Below are 19788 nucleotides of genomic sequence, written 5' to 3'. Positions count from 1 at the left end.
TTCGGGGAGTACAATGTAAAAAAAATCTACTTTCAATTAAGCACATTTTAAAATAATAATATTTTTTTTCTAAATAATAAAATGTATGATTGCTCAAACAAAGGTAACTTGTTTTCTTCTTCTTTCTCAGTCTTCTTTCATACAACATGATGTTTATTTAGTGAAAGCAGTGAATGCTTTAGGGTGTGGTGATTGACAAGTCATTCTCAGTGAATCCGTCAAGCGCAATGCACCAAACTTAAACTGTCTTTCTGATAAAATATGAATCAAGATTTTTTTTTACTGCATTGCCTATTTCTAGCTCAAATCTTTTCAGAAACGTATTTTAGTGTACTGTTATCTGTAATATGAGAAAATGTGTGTCTAAGAAAGCCACCATTAATTTGCTTGCATTGATTTGCTTGGCTGCGCTTGATTTCAATTTGTCTTTTGAGATCAAGTGCAGCCAAAGAGAGAAGCCCAACTCGCAGTATGTCAACACAGCTTGTGCAAATAGCCATGGGTTTGCGAGGTTTGCTGTAGCTAGCTACACCCAGCAGCAATGAGGCAAGTATTCTATTCTTGACCAGAAATGTATTGTGGATGAGATGGAAAATCCTAAGAAACAACTTTCATGTTTACAGATGTACTTGGGTAAAATCAGATTGAAATGACAAACTCTAATGAATCCAGGACAAATTATGAATCCAGTTTGAGTGTTCTCTTAGAGTGCTGATGTAATTTTGATAAATAACTTTCTATTGTTTACAAGAACCTGCTGGTACTAGGGAGCAGAAATACACTACTTGAATCTGACTCTGATGCTAAAAAAAAAAACAGTGGCACTCGCTGTCAGCAGCAATCAGCATAGAAATGAAGAGGGACACATTGAAATGCAGGGCACAGTGTTGAGAGTTTTACACAAACATTCCTCTCTGCTCACAGCTCTGTCTGTCTATTCTCCTCCGTGTCATCATCAGTCCATTCAGTCTGTGTTAAACATCATCTCCTTATATGCACCATAATTACTGCATGATGTATAGATAGTTCTACTTAAACTTGCATTAGATCAATCTAGTTTTTATTCATATATTGTATGTCTATGATCTAATTAGTGTCAGAAAACTATATGCCATTTACTGCCATGTATGGTTAACATGAAGGCAGGTTACAGATGGAAGAGAGACAGAGGGGTACAAGAAGGAATATAGTGGACAAAAACAGAGGGAAGACTCAAATAAGGAAGCCACAGCTACAGAAGGATATCATGGTTGTCACATCTGCTAAAGAGAGAGGGAAGATGGCGTAATAAAACAGATGGGGAAATAATGGAATGTGACAGGGAGACTAAGAAAGACTGCATGAGTAGAGGAAGACTGCAAAAATATGTAGGTGGTTAGATAAGAAATAGGGCAGAAGAGCTAAAGAAGAAAAGAGCATGTGGAGGGAGAGATCAAATGTGAGTATAACAAAGAGACTGATCCTCTGTTTCTGCCTTCATATAGATTCAGGAGAAGTAAATTGCCTCTGGATTGACAGTGAAAATTTACTTATTGAGCTTTTGCTCCCACTGTGGGGCAAAATTAGTCACCCAAAAACCAAAGACTGCAGGCCATGAAAAATTTAAAATCCCTCTTTACCGAGTAGTGCAGCTTCCTTTATTGTAGATGAACACCACCATTGTAAATAGACCTGTACTTGTATAGCGCCTTTCTAGTCTTTCAACCACTCAAAGTGCTTTTACACTACATGCCACATCGCCCTTCCACATTTACACAGTGATGGTCTGTCGGGAGCAATTTGGGGTTCAGTATCTTGCTAAAGGATAATTTGAGATGTAGCGGGGAAGAGCCATTTAAATAAGGCAACACTGTGAGATTCGGTTCTTTGATTTCTCCAGTGCTTTTAATACAATACAGCCCTCACGACTTGTGGATAAGGTGCTGAGGATGCAGGTAGACCACCACATTTTTGCATTAGAAAAATAATGTTTTAAGAAAATATATCTAAATTTGTCTTAATAAGATATACCAATGGTTTGCATAATATCTCCAGAGGAACAAGATTATTTCCCTTATTTTAACAGTAAGACCACTTCTCAGTTTAAGAGAAAGTTGTCCTGTTCCAGTGTTTTAGATGTAGCAGCTGTTCAGCTTTTCATATTTTAATTTTAAAAAAGGCTAAAAATAAGAATGCTTCTGGTGCCTTCATTTAAAACAAAGTCACTTATTTTATTATGCTGTTTGAAGAAACTGTGACTCTTACTGTAAGTTTTTTTTTAATAACTATTAATCTTAAGGTAAACATAATTTCAGCTCAATAAAGTGACCAAAATACTTATTTTCAGAAAGTCTGTCTTAAATAACTAAGTTTTCATTACTTGTAAAGTACAACTTTCTCACATTTTTGGAATTTTGTCTAGTTTTAAAGCTCATTACAGTCTTTCAGTGGTTATATTTGTAAATTGGTTTTAAGAATTCTAGCCAAGCTAAATTGGCTTACCCCATTTACCCAGATTCTTTTTTATGCTCAATACAAGAAAATGTTCTAGACTGAAGTCTGTTTTAGCAGTGTGCTCAGCAACAATATTGTATGATAAAACATTATTACCAAAATTATTACCTCTGTGTCTTAACAATCAAGTGGTTAAATTCTGCCTTTTTTCACCTTCATTAAATGTGAATCAAGATAATCATAAATAGCCTCACAAGTGACTTGAAAAAGCTCAGGTAGAGTATTGATTTCCTGATTTATTTTTTTATTGTCACAAGGGCGAACCTGCATCTTTCCAAAATCCTAAATCTGTCACCTTGGCTGAAGGCTCGGCTTGATTGTTGCATTACCCACCAAAAATGCTATATATTTCAAACTAAAGAACAAGAGGGAATGAAATGTCCTATCAGAAGTGTCCAATCTGTGATGCAATAACATTCTTGTTTATTGATAAAATGTAAGGTAAGTGTAGAGAGTATATTTTCTTTTTTCTTTTTTTATGAATATCACTTTAATATCATGAATTGCAATTATTTTGGCCAGGATAATGGTGACATGGTAAATGGTAAATGGACCTGTACTTGTATAGCGCCTTTCTAGTCTTCTGACCACTCAAAGCGCTTTTACACTACGTGCCACATTCACGCTCTCACACACATTCACTCAGTGATTGCAAAGCCCATCAAACTCATTCATACACATTCACACACTGATGCACAGCATCGGGAGCAATTCGTGTTTCAGTATCTTGCTCAAAGATACCACGACATGTGGCGGGAGGAGCCGGGGATCAAACCAACAACCTTCCGATTAGTGGATGACCTGCCTCTGAGCCACATCAAATTTTCATATGTCTATATCTCTACATTTTACCCTGAAGCATTTTTCAGCTATATCGCCTAGCCCTATGTAACCCTAAATAAATTTGACTCAAGTAAAAAGTAGGTTCAGTTACTGTGTTATAAACATTTCTTCTCTAGGAATAATAGCATTTTTCCTATTCTGCTAAGCTTGTCAGAGTGGTTCCAGGCTGCCTAGTCAGAAAGATTACGAGACCTGGTATTAATTTCTTAATATGCTGAGACTGGATTCTGTAGACTAATATGAGTATTTATTTGTTCATCAAAATAGAGACTGACCTAAAAGTACAATTGCACCCATGGCGGGTGCAACAACCATTATCAAGCCACTTTTACAGCGGAGTAAAGTATCACCAAGGCAGACAACATAGATGTAGAGACTCTATAAACTTGAAAGCAAATGCAGCCTACTAACACACATTAGACACAAAACACAAGTACTGGACTTGATGAGCACACGACAACACCCATGACCCCTCAGTAACCCTGCTTCAGATTCACAACAAGGATGGAATCTGTATTGCTCCTCCTTGATATTAACAATTAGTCCAAGCCTCCTATTCAGCATTTTTTTAAATATAGTTATAGTTTTGGGGCTTTTTCTCTTTGTTGGATAGGACAGCTGAAGATAGACAGGAAAGAGGATCAAGAGAGGGTTATACGCAGCAAAGGACCACAGGTCGGATTCAGCCTTGGTACATGGGGCGCCAGCTATCTAGAGTGAACATGCGGTAGGTAATACATGGGAAACTTTGAGCACTAATTTTTAATGGAAATGCTGCTGACATGGTATTGTTCACCTTGGGACACAGGTCAGTTTCATTCATGTAAATGGCATTTTCAACAATGCAATACGGGTGCTTGTTCGTAAATGAAATGGCCCAGGGCTTCAGTTATTACTTTTGACTAGGAGGAGAGCATCTGCATGATTTGAAAGTAACATTAAAGTTAGGGTTGGTAATGTTGTGAAACTAACAAGAGACATTCTAGATTTTTAAAAGGTATGCAACTGAAAAATCCCACTCCCTCTCTCCAGACCTCCCTCCAAAGACACTCCCCCAAAACACATTTTCATGCACAATGAGTGTGTGGGCAGAGAAAGCACAGGTAGGTAGTCAGGCAGGTAGGCTTACTCCTGTTCTTCAACAGCAGATACGGAATTATTTTCTTTTATAAAAAGTTTTTCTGAAATACAATACCTGCCCAGCTGTTATTGGCTGCAAACTGGCTACTCCTGCCTGTAACTTTAACATCTAGGAGCAAGGCTTGTGGTGAATGGACCAGTATTTAAACAGTGCTGTTCTGGTCTGTTGACCTCTCAAAGCACTTTACAACATACCTCACTCACTGACTGCAGAGGCTACAATGCAAGGTGCGTACCTTCTCATTAGAAGTGATATAGTGCTTCCAAAGAGCCCACAATGATACTAAGCTTACGCACACACTGACAGCACAGCCATAGGCGATAATTTGGGGTTCAGTATCTTGCCCACGGACACTCTAACTTAGACTGCAGGAGCTGGGAATTGAACCAGCAACCCACGATTATAGGACAAGGCATTCTACCACCTAAGCCACAGCCACAGCCACTCCCACAGACTTACAAATCAGGAAACGGGGAGTGTCTATTTCTGTTCGTTAGAGCATAAGACCAGCCACAAATAACCAGCCAATATGCTTTCTCCATTAGGTTCTACATATGTGGGTTTGTTAAGTCTGGGTTTTAGTCACTTCTCATGTCCTCGAACATGAATAATTTAATTCACCATTCTTAAACCCATCTCTATGTTCATGCTACATGTCCTACACAGCCATTAGTTAAGGGTTTTAAAGCATTGTACCTCTGTATGTTGGGTTTGCGTGGGACCATGGGTTCATGTCCTGGTGGTGGGAGGTGACCCCAGAAATCAGGAAAAGCCAGGATATTGAACCCTGGAATAGATATGGTTTTGGCGGCTGCAGTGCGGTACAGTTTGGGTTCATGGTGTGGAATACAGGCTCCGTGTCTTTCCAACAACCTGTCTATTGTCGTACGATGGTGGGATTCTTCTCCTCCCTCCTCCACATCATCATGCTCATCCCCTCGTTGACCTGGGGGGGCTTCTTCCCTAGGAGCAGAAAACAATAATAAGTCACAAAAATATTTCTGTATCTGAGTGACTGTTATATGAAACTTTCCAAATAGCTGATCAACACAAATGTTCCATGATAAATGTATTTAATTAATAACTTTATGAAATGTACTGTAAAGATGAAGAACACTAAATATAGGAACTGCTTGGCCCGATGATGATATTTTTTAGTTAACCAATGATTCGGAGATGCAAAAGCAACCACAAAGAGTTGCGAAACAACAACAAAGTGATACAAAACAACCTCAAAGAAACATAAAATGACCACAAAGATGCGCAACATGACAAACACACTCAAAATAGCTAAAAAGAGACTCAAATGCTGAAAGAAAGACTTAAAACAACCTAAAAGACATTTAAAAACGTACAGAGAAACATACAAAAACACAACAAAAAGATTATGACCACCAAAAGACACAAAACAACCACAAGGAGACTCAAAATTACTACAAAGAGAGGCAAAATACCAGAGACACAAAAACATCACAAAGAGAAAGAAAACAACTACAGAAAGACTTTTAACGACCACAAAGGAGTCCAAAATGACCAAAAAATATGCAAAACGGACAAAGGCAAAGAAAATGATCTTACTCACTAAAACAAATTAACTAAAGGCAGAACAGTCAGATACCAGTAATCATTACCCACATTCAGTCCAAATGTATATTAATGTTCTACAGTATACAAGGATAATATGCATAAGATGCTGTCAATGTTTTTATTTTTTTTATTTTAAAGTTATTTTTCTGGCCTTTTATTGGCTTTATTCGACAGTGACAGCTGTAGATAGACAGGAAAGGTGGGTAGAGAGAGAAGGGATGGAGGTCAAAGTCATAAATGAATTCTTTCTAATACATATAATTTCTTTTGTGTTTTCAGATACCATTTCCTTTGATCATTATCACAGCTTGACAAAAGCTTTGCCCAAACATACATGCAGAGATAACAGAGAGTTTCAGCATACCTTGCCTTTCTAACCATGGTCCTAAACCTAGGGCTGGTGCTGAGGATGCTGCTGTGACTGTGGAAATCCCAAGCCTCTAAGAGGGCAGCACCTGCAGAGAGAGAAAGTGAAAATGGTGCATTTGAATTTCCACTTGATAAAAATAAAAGTGAAATAATAAAAAAATTTTCCCCCGGGGAAATTTTCTTTTCCCAAATCAAGGGTCTAAAGAAGCAGTACAGATTGTAAAGTTCCTTGAGGCTAATTGTGATTTGTGATTTTGTATAAATACAATTTGATTTGACTTGGACATGTGAGTAGATTTATTGAAATGTGAAAGCATTAACAATTTTTTCACAGTAGAACAGCATACCAAGTGCTTTCAGGTAAACGTTTCTGACTGATTATAATATAGTCTATGATGATTACAAGTGTGAATGTATAATTAATGGTTAGTAGGCATGTGACCAAATTCCAATCAGCAGCACTCATTAATAAATTTTTTTTTTCACAGCATAGTATTTTGATAAAGTTTTGCATCCACTTCTTACCCAACTGACAGTGTGTGCGTGCTAATATATTTTCAATATTTTCAGCATACTTAATACACTTGGTAGTGTCTGTAGGGTGTGTAAATAAGTAACTGTTTGCTGTTCACACTTTATAAGGAAATAATATGTCAAATGTTGAACCAATGATGATAAATATCATCAAAATATATGATAATATATATATAAAAAATATATGATGAAAAGCATTCTTATTTCGCATTTTCATGTAATGTATTTGTCACATCCCAGCTGTGTAAAGGCCTTAAAGTTTCATGTTTAGGATTTAGTGGCATCTAGTGGTGCAGTTGTGTAGTGCAAATCAGACCCATAGTAGTGCAAATCAGACCCATCTAGATGTTTGGTTTGTTCTTTCTGGGCTACAATAGAAACATGGTGGTTCAACATGGCGTCTGTAGATAAAAACGGATAATTCTAAGGTAACAAAAACAGTTCTTATTTTCAGGTGATTATACAGTAATGAAAACAAACCTATGAATGTTATATTCCAATTCTGCTAATAGATCCTCCTTAATGTTACAAACTGGACCTTTAAGCAATGTATGTTGAGATATGTCTTTTGTAAGTTATCAGACTCAGTGGCTCTAACCTGGTGTGTGCCCCTCTGTGGCCCTTTCTTTGTTCGAGTGAGACGCTGAAAGGGAAGGTGATGAATCACTGCTGAAACTACTGCTCCTTCTGTCCCACCTGGAGGTGCGAGGAGGAAAACTGTTAAGCAGCACAGAATCCTCATCTGATGAAGACGATGATGATGCTGGTGAACTCTCCTCTGGCTCTGAACTCAAATCCAGCTCCTGTAAGAAACAGATGTGGATTTACAGTCATGTGATTGCCAGCATGTCTTTAACATCTGCAACAACACCAGTTTCATGCTTCACGCTTTATTTTGTAAATTTTGAAGGAATTTGAACAATCACATCACATGTGTCATCATGTCTGAAGCAGCAGCATGTAAACCAATCTTCATTCCTACTGACATCAACACCACACACAGCATACTATTGGATAAGTTAAAACAAAACTTGATAAACAAGGAAACTTATAAGGAAATGTTAACTACAATGTTTTTGAGCTTAATAATAATATAAAAAAAGGGTAATGCACTCATGCTCTAAATAAGCCAAGGTCTTCTAAAAGGTTCCATGATACTGGAATTCAACACTATATGCAAAAAAAAAGCAAAACATCCATTTCTTTGTATTTTTATGAAATTTTTTCTTACTGTAAAATAAACTGTGACATGTGTATATGCTAGTGTGAACTTTCAATCAATAATATTATTGCACCCGCCTGTCAATCAATCTTCAACTTTTAGCTACACAGAGCTAAGAATCATTTGTTAGCTAGCTAACAATAGCTTTTCTCTCTGCCCAAGTGAAGTGTTTCTGGGGCCAATAAACAAAAAGTTTATCACTGATTTTGGAGAAAATATTTCATCATACATCTGGAAAGCGTTGATGTATGGTTAACTAAATGTCTAATGAACTGAATTATATGGTCACTCAAAAGTTGTACATAACAGCGATTCTGGTTGTAAAGTAGCATACCATACAATGATGAATGACAATGTTCGTTGATTGATCAGTCTCAGAAAAATACACTAAACTATTAATTTAGAAATCGGATTATTATTTAAATTTATAACTATAACCAAAATCACTAATAATAGTTAGAGTGGAAGGCTTTGGAGCTCTGTATAGAAGAAGTTGGTATCACCCACTCTGTACGAAACTGAACCCTGTACGAAATTAAATAGGCCAGCATGTATAAACAGAAACATTTATTAACGAGATATAGTAAAAAGCAAAGAGAGGAAAATACACAATATACAATCTAACTTAAAGGAACTAAGTTTGAGGGAAAAGGTGTGTGTGTGTGTCTGTGTGTGTGCACATGGGGGTTGCGCCCCAGAAAGGTGTGTGTCCTTTGTCCTCTGACCAGATGTTTCAGCTGAGTATGAAACACGTGTTGATGAGAGACAAAGAACATGGAGAAAGCAAGAGGGTTTGATTTCCCTCTTCTCATGTATGTGCTGAGGTTTAGGCCGAATATGTGTATATGTCATCTTAGATTAACGGTTCTGTTAAAAGGGAGTTAGTTGCATGCAAAGACTGTGTCTGTGTGAAGCATAACATTAAACTAACATCACCTTAGCACTGTCTCAGAGGCTACAGTTACTACAGTAGCCTGCGTTAATCAGGTCAACAGCACAATACAAAAACCACAATAACCTGAATAAAACACATCAGTCACATTAACAGTAATTAAACAGTTCTTGCCTAGTCGTTAAACCTGTTAAGTTATCTGACTATGCACAGTACGTTACCGACAGTCCAATGGAGGAAGAAGAAGAAGAAGAGAACACAGAATAACCCCACGCCTGGAGTTTCATCACCTGGACATTGCGCGTCATCAAACTGGACGAGCCCGAATGAGGTGACAGGCAGTGACCAGTCACAATGAAAGTCCAGTTAACCACACCAAATGAACAAGTTCATATTTAAAGGTCTCCTATGACCCTACACTTTGTTAGCCTAAGCTGATCACATTTACTGACGATTAATGATCTTGTGAAAGTTCACCCAAGGAGACAGTCCTCAGCAAGAAAATGTATCATATTATAAAATATTTAAAATAACTTATATATCTATATATTGCTGTCAAGTGACGAGGTCTTTACATGCCAGGAGAAAAGCTAAACATTTTTATTCTGGTAGTTTGACACAAAATAATAACATAACATGTCCCCAGTCAAAGTTTGTTTCCATAGCTCCATTGCTTTGTGTGCAGCAGAGGAGAGTAAAACCGTTTTTCTCATCTACGTCTGTGAATTTAAGATTTATTTGAACCAAATCAGAGTTAGTAATTGTTGGAACACTGGAAAGACTAACTAACATGGTTTTAGTGAGTTTTACATGAAGTTAATATGTTACAGTTATATGTGAGGTAAAATTACTGTTTATTGTCTATGGATTTTGGCAAGCGATAGTGATATTACAGCTGTCTCTGGTAAAACTAAAGGTTTGAAGTGTGTTTTATGAATATCTGCTAGGTAAAATTACTGGTTTTGTCAATGAAGTCTGGTCGGTCCACCAAGTCTGGTTTCACTGGCGGCTTCCAGTATCTACATCACATTTGACTTGACTGAGGAGATACAATTTACTAATTGCCAAATCCATTTTAATGTGAAGCACAGATTCTGCAGACACTGCAGATGTTTAAGGACTGTATCAGAAATATAATCTGACAGTTGTGTGCTTTGCCAACCCGATCTCACTTCTAAGTCATCAAATACTGCAGCATGGTTGGTGGAACCTCTGCTTCAAAATATGACATTGTAGGTATCCCTCTAGCATAATTTCTGGATGCACCCACATCAAAGTCAGGTGAGGTAGTATACAGAGTGAGAAAGTCCACATATGGAGGTGGTCGGGTTGATGGATGACTTAAGCAAACACACGGCCGAGAAGGCCGCTGTTCGTATCTTGTCTGAAACCAAAAGTAAACAATTTCTTTGAAGTAACGTACAAGTTATGTCGGGTACATGACAGAACTTTTATGCCTAAACTTAACCAAATTGCAACTGATTCACAACGTTAACCATACAAACAAAAGTCTAACCAGACATTGCTCATTTATTATTGCTAACTTTCCCGGAAATCATTGCTGAATTGATGGCGGAGCACCCGAATATTGCTAGAACATCATATTATGAAGTGGAGGGCCATTGACCAAGCTGCAGTATTTTGAGGAGTTGGAAGTGATTTGAGTATAAGCCAACATGTGTTCTCAATGGGAGATATAGTATACACGTATGTATATCACATGGTGTATTTGATGAAGGAAACATGCTGTCAGGCATTGTATTCTTATTAATGCAGTGAACAACTCAGGATAAAAAACCTTTCATCAAGGTGGCTTTAATTTCCATAATATATATTCTGAGATATGAGCGTGAATGTGCTTCCTAATTAGTCAAGTATTAGCCCATTTATCATTAGTCAAGTCAGATTGCATCCTGTGTTTTATGACATGAAACATTATGATGGACTGAGACATTCATTATCTCCCATCTGTCTCTGACTAAATCTATTTTTGTCCTTTCTCAATACATTCTCTCTCTCTCTCTCTCTCTCTCTCTTCTCTAACACAATATAGGAGCCACATTAAGGCGGCTGTGGCTAAGAGGCAGAGCGGGTAGTTCCTTAATCGGAAGATTGTGGGTTCGATCCCCGGCTCCTGGTGCCACATGTCGAAGTATCCCTGAGCAAGATACTGAACCCCAAATTGCTCCCGATGCCGTGCATCGGTGTGTGAGTATGTATGAATGTTAGTTTCTGTTCGATGGGTTTGCTTTGCCATCACTGAAAGGGTGAATGTGGCACGTAGTGTAAAAGCGCTTTGAGTGGTCGGAAGACTAGAAAGGCACTATACAAGTACAGGTCCATTTACCATTTACCAAACAATATGAAATGAAACACTGGCTGGATAGGGTCTTTCTCCAGATAGGGCCACTATTGACTTTGAATTGAAATGACCCGACTTCTCACTTGATTTATTAGTTTAGTAAACAGTTTCCTAACAAGTTTATGGTCTCAATCTCTAGTTTCAAGTCTTCTTCCATACAGCTTTCATTTTGTAAAAGCATTAAGCCAGTGTACCAGCCAGACTCTCAGTCTGATAAATAAGGTAATTACAACTAGCAAAACCCTAAAAATAAGCTGGTATGGCCACCAACCCCTTGTTCTAGCAGGAAAACAAAAAATATAACAGGCAAGAACACAACACAGCAAGAAATGCAGTAAACTTTCTTAATCCTCACAGTGTATTATACAGTCAGTGCAAAATATGCAAAACCTTGACTTTTACTAACAGGCCAACTAAACGGATCACAGTGAGCCTCTTACTCTGATTTAGCTGCTCTGCTAGTTTCTCCAACATACCGGAGTTACCTCCCCTGGCCTGGGCAGTGCGCTAGCCCCAGGGAGGTTAGGGCGTGGGCTACCTTGTGATTGACAATGTAGCCCCCCTAATGTACCCCTGAGCAACAACCCCAGGACACTCCTACAACCCCCCACCACCTCCTGCCCCACACCACCACCCTTATCATCCCCATCCCCCACCCCCGTGCTGACATCCAACATGGACTCTTTCACACCTCCCACCCCCAGGACATCCTCACATCTCCCACAGCCCCCTGCCACCTCCTGCAGCAGACACCTCTCTGCATCACCGTTGTCATCCCCACCCCCAAACCTACTGCTGACACCCATCGCAGACCCTGCCACATACCCCACCCCCCAATCTGGACTTCACATCACATCCAGCCAGGTGAGGAGAGAGCTGGAGAGGCTCAAACAGAGGAAAGCTGCTGGACCGGACCGCATCAGCCCTCGCGTGCTGAAGGCATGTTCCAGCCAGGAGTTTTCCCAGCACCTCTTCAACCTCAGTCTGCACCTTCAGCGAGTGCCAGCGCTCTGGAAAACATCCTGCCTGGTCCCAGTGCCCAAAAAAGGACGTCCTTTGGCACTGGAGGACTACAGGCCGGTAGCACTGACCTCTCACATCATGAAGGTCATGGAGAGACTGGTCCTGGCAAACCTCAGACCACTAGTGTGCGCATCGCAAGACCCCCTGCATTTCGCATATCAGCCCCATGGACTGCTGAAGGCCAAACTGGAGAACATGCAGGTGAGTGCTCCCCTCATCACATGGGTCGATGACTATCTGACGGGCAGACCACAGTTTGTGAGATTAAAGAACTTTGTCTGACCATCTGATTAGTAAGAATCAGAATCAGAAATACTTTAATAATCCCTGTGGGGAAATTACTTGTGGGGGGGGGAGAGAAATAAGTGGAGAGGGGAGGAGTTGCATATGCGCATGGGTAAGTATCCATGGGTGCGTGTGTGCACATAAGCCTGGAGAGTCGCTTCGTCTAGCCTCTCAATCAGTGCCTCAGTTCACATGGTGTCATTGCGATAACACAGCAGGTTGCCATGGAGACATCCCTGATCGGGTCCTAAACAGAGTCAACTATCAACAGGTGTCCGTGTGGGAAGGGAGGGAGGAATAAGGCAGAGCGTCTCACAGAAGCGATCTCCTGGAGGAGTTGTTCCAGCAGCAGCCTTGGCTACTGAGGGCCGGAATGCAGATTCGATTATGATTGTTTGGGTTAGGGCGAGTAGTCGCATTTCAATAGACACGACTTACTCTGTTTGTCCATTCTGGTCTTCAAATCGATTCATTCTCCTTTGCAAAGCCGAAAACTTCTCCAAGATGTTATCCACGTTGCGGTTAATGACCACAGTCTGAGCATTTACAGCTCTATCCAAGATGTTTTCCATGTTGCGGTGTATAACCACCATCAGTGCGCTGACAGCTCTTTCCAAGGTGTTTTCCATGTTGCGGTTTATACCCACAGTCTGAGCATTAACAGCTCTGCTCACTCCATCAATCATGTCGGGCAGCTTCATGGGGCTTTGGACTGCTGACACTTCCGAATTTTCCGATACACCAGGGCAATGCCTAATTCAATCAGTAGATAGCCTGTTATCATGGTTCCGAATATGTAGAGATCCTCGATGTCCTCTAAAAGAATCGCCAGGCACACGACCCTCCACTTCTCCCAGGAGTCCATCGTGTAACCAGCGGCAAATGTTCCTTCAGGGCAGACAGGTTCCCCCGAACCACTGAGTCGTGTCATCTGCAGAAATTCTCTGATGACACGGCTATTGTGGGGTGTGTTGAGGGTGGGAGGGAGGCTGAGTACAGGGACCTGGTTGACCGCTTTGTGAAGTGGTGTGGGGAGAACCACCTGCAGCTGAACGTGGCAAAGACAAAGGAAATGGTAGTGGATTTTAGGAGGAACAAGCCCCTGCCCTCTCCTGTCAGCATCGGGGTGACCGATGTGGATATGGTGTCGGCGTATAAGTACTTCGGTGTCACAGTGGACAATAAACTGGACTGGTCCACAAATACAGAGGCCATCTACAAGAAGGGCCTGAGCCGGCTTTACTTCCTGAGGAGGCTCAGGTCCTTGTCTACAACAGGATGTTGCAGATGTTCTATCAGTCTGTTGTGGCGAGCACCATCTTCTTTGCTGCGATGTCCTGGGGTGCTGGCATCAAGGCAAAGGACACCAACAGACTGAACAAACTCATCAAAAAGGCTGAATCTGTTGTTGGCTTGAAGCTTGTCACCCTGGAGGAGGTGGTGGAGGAGAGGATGCTGGCAAAACTGCTGGCAATCATGGACAATCCCTCCCACCCCCTCCACACAACACTGGACAAGCTAAAGAGCAGCTTCAGCAACAGACTCATTCAACCACGCTGATCTAAGGAACGATATAGAAAATCGTTCCTCCCCACTGTTATAAGACTGTATAACTCATCTGCCTCTGTCAGATCCACAATCACAGAACTGGACTAAATCTACCTGTGGAACATATACTTCATCATATACTATCATATGTGATATGTGTTAATATAAACCATGCTGATATTATGTATCAATTATACAATAAAGTATTATATTAATAATATTATATTATTATTATTAGGGACCCAGCCAGCGACCGCTGGAGGTCCCTATTGTATTTGCTATGTTTCTTATTATTATTTTTAGCCCCCATTGACTGCGATTTTGCCCCCTGAACATATACGAAAAGTCAATTTTATTTGGCAAAGTGGTCAGGCCTGGTGAAAATAGGGATATTACATGCTTTGCTTTCGGGTCTGCCACTAGCACTAGGTGGCGCTACTATCATAAAAAATGCGTTTAGGCTAATAACTTCTGCATAGTTTGTCGCACATTCAAAAAACTTATATCCACCCGTTCGGTGAATGGAGCTGAATCTCCCCATATAAGCCCCGCCCAATTCCGCCAAGAATTTTCTTTTCTAGAGCGCGAAATGTCCTTAAACTACTTTTCGTGTTCCTCCTACACGCTTGGTCCGATTCACACGAAATTTTTCACGTAGCACCTGGGGACCGCCCTGGCAAAAAGAGTAATTTGAACATTTTTGAAATTTCAAAAAATAAGAACGCTATAAAATTTCAACTTCCTGTAGATTTTTCGTCAAAAAAGGAAGTGGACCATTTCTCCACATTGGTATGTCTGATTGACACCAAACTTGGGTCCATAGTTCCACATGTCTTCCTTAAGCATCGTGCACAATTTCAGGCCATTGCCACTAGGTGGCGCTCTTTAAAATGTAGAAGTTTATATCTCTACAACGGTATGTGTGATTAAGATGAAACTTGGTACGATGCTTCCCCATGGCTCCCTGAGGCTCACTTAAAAAGGACAAAAAAAATACGCCACTAGGTGGCACTCTTTTGGCATGAAAAATCACTGTGCGGAGACCGTAATAGTTATAAATATGAAATTCACAGGGCACGTGTAGAGTGGTGCCTGAAGCTCACATACCAAAAATCGTGTTCGTCGTGTGTGTAGCGCCCCCTACAGGATAAAAAAACAGCAGCCCCGGCGCCACGTTTCACCGATATGTACGAAACTCGGTAGGCACGTGTTACATGCTGGGATGTACAAAAAAGCCTCTTGGACCCATACCCGAAACCCCATAGGAAGTCGGCCATTTTGATTTTCACTTTCGGCGAACTTTTCGCGTTGTATTTGAACGAACTCCTCCTATGGAATTTATCGGATCTGCTTAAAAATTTGTGAGTACAGTCAAAAAATGGTTCTGATTAAAAGTTGTGCTATTTGTGCATGTACGTTGAAGGGCGTGTCCGTGGCGTGCCCTCAAAGTTGGCCATAGTGAATTCCGTGCGCATTTTCGGTGATTTTTTCGCATTGTATTTGAACGAACTCCTCCTAGGGAATTTATCGGATCTACTTCAAAATTGTTCAGTACAGTCAAAAAAAGGTGCTGATTAAAAGTTGTGCTATTTGAGACTGTACGTTCAACGGCGTGTCTGTGGCGTGAGGTCAAAGTTGGCCACTTTGAATTCTGTCGTCATACAAACTGATTGAAAAGTTGAGCTGTGACTGTACATTAAACCGCGTGCCAGTGACAACTTGTCCATTTCAGCAGATTCGCCATAAAATAGTGCTCATAACTTCAGTGTGCAGTGTCCAATCTCCAATAAACTTAAAATATTCTGAAACAGTTTTGACCTGAACACGTCCTCATAACTTCAGCGTACGTGGTCCAATCTCAATGAAACTTCACGTGTTTGATAACACTCTCGCCTTGAACATGACTACATGACAACATTCAGACATGGTGATAGCGCCACCTTCTGGCAACAGGAGGTAAAAGCGCTGCGTGGCGATTTTGACCTGATTTACGTGACATTTTCGTGTTGTGGTCCGCACGTGTTGTGGTCCGCACATGTTGCAACGGCACGCGACGCAGCCGCAGCACGCTATATATATAAGATATTATCCATTGTATGTATATCTTCTTGTATAGTCAAGTATCTATTATACCATATCATATCTTGTGTGTGTATATATATATATATATATATATATATATATACACTATAGTGTATATATATTACAATATGTATGTATGCACACCTTGCACAGGCTGAATATATTACACGTTTACATTATATCAATATTAATGTATAATATCTATGTGTATACATGTATATCTGTTCAGTCATAATATTATATATACATATTATTATTATTATATTATTATAAATATTATTAATATTATCATTATATACTGTTATTAACAATAACACTACCATCATGTCATCAGTACTATTACCACCATCTTGCAACTACAACTCTTTGTACCTTACCTACCTATTTATCTTTTTTTATCTAAGTATTTTATTCTATTGTTGTATTTCATTCTATTGTATTTTATTGCATTTTAATGTACCTGGCTGCTATGACGACCCAATTTCCCTTCAGGGATTAATAAAGTCTATCTATCTATCTATCTATCTATCTATCTATCTATCTACAAGTCATTCTCAGTGAGGAAAGATTTTGTTACTGCATTGTCTATTTCTGATTTCTGTATTTGATCAAAATACAGTTTTTTCCAACCACTCAAAGTGCTTTTACACTACATGTCACATTCACACGGTGATGGATGACCTGTCACAAACAGAAACGAACATTCATACATATTCATACACATTCATCCACCGATGCACGGAATCGTAGCCATTTGGGGTTAGTATCTTGCTTCAGCATTCAGCAGGAGGAGCAGAGGATCGGACGGCCAACCTTCTTATTAGTGGACGATCCACTGTACCTCCTGAGCCACAGCCGCCTTGGTTCAAACAGAACTTTCATCTCCAGAGGACAAGAGCTATCCGCTTTGTCTATAATTAGTCATGTCTACCTCTCCTAATAGCCATGTACGTTCATGACCATGTTTGAAATTAGAACACACACACACACACACACACACACACACACACACACACATTGTCATTTCCTGTCTCTCTATATAATCAGTCATGTCCTCCAGTAGTAATAGCCATGTAAGTCAGGATGGTAATCTGCATATTTCAAACAGAGCAACCAGTCTTGACATTCTGCCTTTGTTACACTGATTTGTATTTTACTACTACTACTACTACTACTACTAATAATAATAATAATAACAACAACAACATTACTATTATTATTATTACTATTATTATTATTATTATTATTATTATTATTTTAAGAGGCAATGACGCAAATTAAAGTGAGAATATCCCTAACAGTAAAAGGTACCTGTGTGCCTCAGAAAAAATGAGGCATTTAAGCACTGCAACCCCACTACAGTATTCCTCTGACAAAATCAGAATCAACATGGCCTGCTCAGCATTTTTATACATTACACAGTGCATGAGTGGATGTTCATTTTGTTAATTAAACTATGGAGTGGACCTGTGTGGCATCTGCATTTGTTATGTTTAATTTAATGTATTAATTTATTCAGGTTTTTCCTTTAATTTGTCACCCATCTGTATGTAGACTTAATCCACAGTAAAATTATACTCTATTTGAATGATTACATGACTTAGTTTAAAAGGAATTCTTTTAATTTTCTCATTAATAAGCACCAATCTAAAACCCTGACCACATCATCTGTTTTACAGTGACAATCTGGTACAAGTATCTCCTGGATGGTTCCTGAGTTAGTATGAATATAGTGTGTTCTCAACTTTGAGTACGACAATTCCTATAAACTATGTCATGTTTAAATATTTGTATTCCAACCTGGCATGTATCTCTTGCCTCTAAGGACTCATTTTGTATTGATGTTGATGACCTCACATATGTCATGGTCAGTGGTGCCCTATAGATTAGAAATCAAGCTTGTGACTAGGAGTATGTCAGTTCGACCCCCCTGACATCGGCATGATAAATCTGGGATGCCCTTGAGAAAGGCCCTTAACCACAACCACTCCATTGGAGCTGCTCAGTGGCCAGCAAATCAGATTGTGGTTGCACTGGACAGCTTCAGGTGTGAATGTGATGAGGACGTTCCTAAAAAAAGAGAGCATTGCTTTCAGTGAAACCTCCCTAAATAAATAAAGGTTACATTTTAATTTAGTTTTTAATGAGGTCATAGTCAGATATACACGTACATGAATATGTATTTTGCCATAACACAAATACTGATTTCTTCAGTTAGTAGTTGTGATGTTGTAATCACAACAGTTCATGCAAATTCAACCAATCCCCTTGAATTCTGTGCAACCTTTTAATTCTGTCTGATCATCGCAACTTTTCGGCAAATTTGATCAATTATTGTAGTCTCCTGTGAGTTTCACCAATGACAGTAGTCCCCCAAAGAAAAGTTGAGCATTACGTCGCCAAACTACTAGTGATTTTATTCTCACTGTTTCCTCTGATTTTGAATTAATTATACCATTTTTATTTGTATTTATTTTCTTTTTTTTGCAATTCAGTTTCTGCCAAAATTTCATTGCAAAATGTTGCAACGTGTCAAACATTTTTAGAAAAGCGGCTGTGAAATCAGCTGTTTCAGGCAGCAACAATCCCATAAAAAAGCTTATGAAATTGTTATGGTCAGTGGTTTCTAGTTTTCTCCTCCCTGGTCTATCTCCCTGATTACCTGCTCACCTGTCTGACTGCTCAAACCTGCCAGCCATAAACTCATCAGTCCTGCAGTATATAAACCCTGATTCTCCATCCACTCTCCGCTAGATCGTGGGCTCTACATGTCTGGTAGTAACTTTCTTGGCCAGTTAGAGAAATTTAAGATACGTATTTCCCCTTCGTGCTGACAAACTTAACCTTGTTTTTTCCCGTGCCTCAGGATCATCACTTTCACTTCAGCTACCTGCTCGCTCCTTCCTATCAGCCACACTGCCTCCACCTTCAGCTCCACTCTGCCTGGATCGCTGTCATAGGAGCTTCATATCACCGTTTCATCAGCTGGTTCTCAATAAAGCCTGTCTTTGGTAATCATAACCAACCAAGTTTGTGTTCTGCTTGTTGGTTCCTCTGTTTAACATAACAGAAATCCTCGAAGGACTGCTTAGTATTGTCCTGGACACAGTGCACATCATTACCAACAAATCATACTTTTGATATAAGTCAAAATATTACATGGTGTTTTATTATATTATATTCCACCACAGATTTGGGCATATTCTCGCCACATATTTCAATATATGGCCTGAGGGCATATTTTAGGGACATTTTATATTTCATGTGTATGCAACATTAGCTGTATCTTGACACAGTATACTGTGAAATACTGACTGAGTATTTGACCTAGAATAAAACAAATCACTGGTGAAAAATCTTTTGTCATCTTTTGTAACTGATTTAAACACATAGCTTATTTAGTAATT

General features: G+C 39.5%; 1 protein-coding gene and 1 long non-coding RNA gene across 3 annotated transcripts in view; one reads left to right on the top strand and one right to left on the bottom strand.

The window, feature by feature from the left end:
• Positions 1 to 19788, bottom strand: part of LOC127353683 (cytosolic carboxypeptidase 4) — a 194130-nt gene that overhangs the window by 92789 nt on the left and 81553 nt on the right. For both annotated transcript variants that reach the window (XM_051383150.1, XM_051383151.1), the window contains exons 12-14: positions 7566 to 7770; positions 6429 to 6519; positions 5174 to 5440 (exon numbers count right to left, since the gene is read on the bottom strand). In XM_051383150.1, coding sequence (XP_051239110.1) covers positions 5174 to 5440; positions 6429 to 6519; positions 7566 to 7770 — 563 coding nt within the window. The remainder of the gene's footprint in view (positions 1 to 5173; positions 5441 to 6428; positions 6520 to 7565; positions 7771 to 19788) is intronic.
• Positions 1 to 19788, top strand: part of LOC127353806 (uncharacterized) — a 102068-nt gene that overhangs the window by 25325 nt on the left and 56955 nt on the right. The window lies entirely within an intron of this gene.

The sequence above is a fragment of the Dicentrarchus labrax genome, unplaced genomic scaffold (genome assembly GCF_905237075.1).
Source record: "Dicentrarchus labrax unplaced genomic scaffold, dlabrax2021, whole genome shotgun sequence".
Classification (NCBI taxonomy): domain Eukaryota; kingdom Metazoa; phylum Chordata; class Actinopteri; family Moronidae; genus Dicentrarchus; species Dicentrarchus labrax.
Note: the sequence above shows the minus strand (reverse complement) of the source record. Positions and strands in the feature narration are given on the sequence as shown.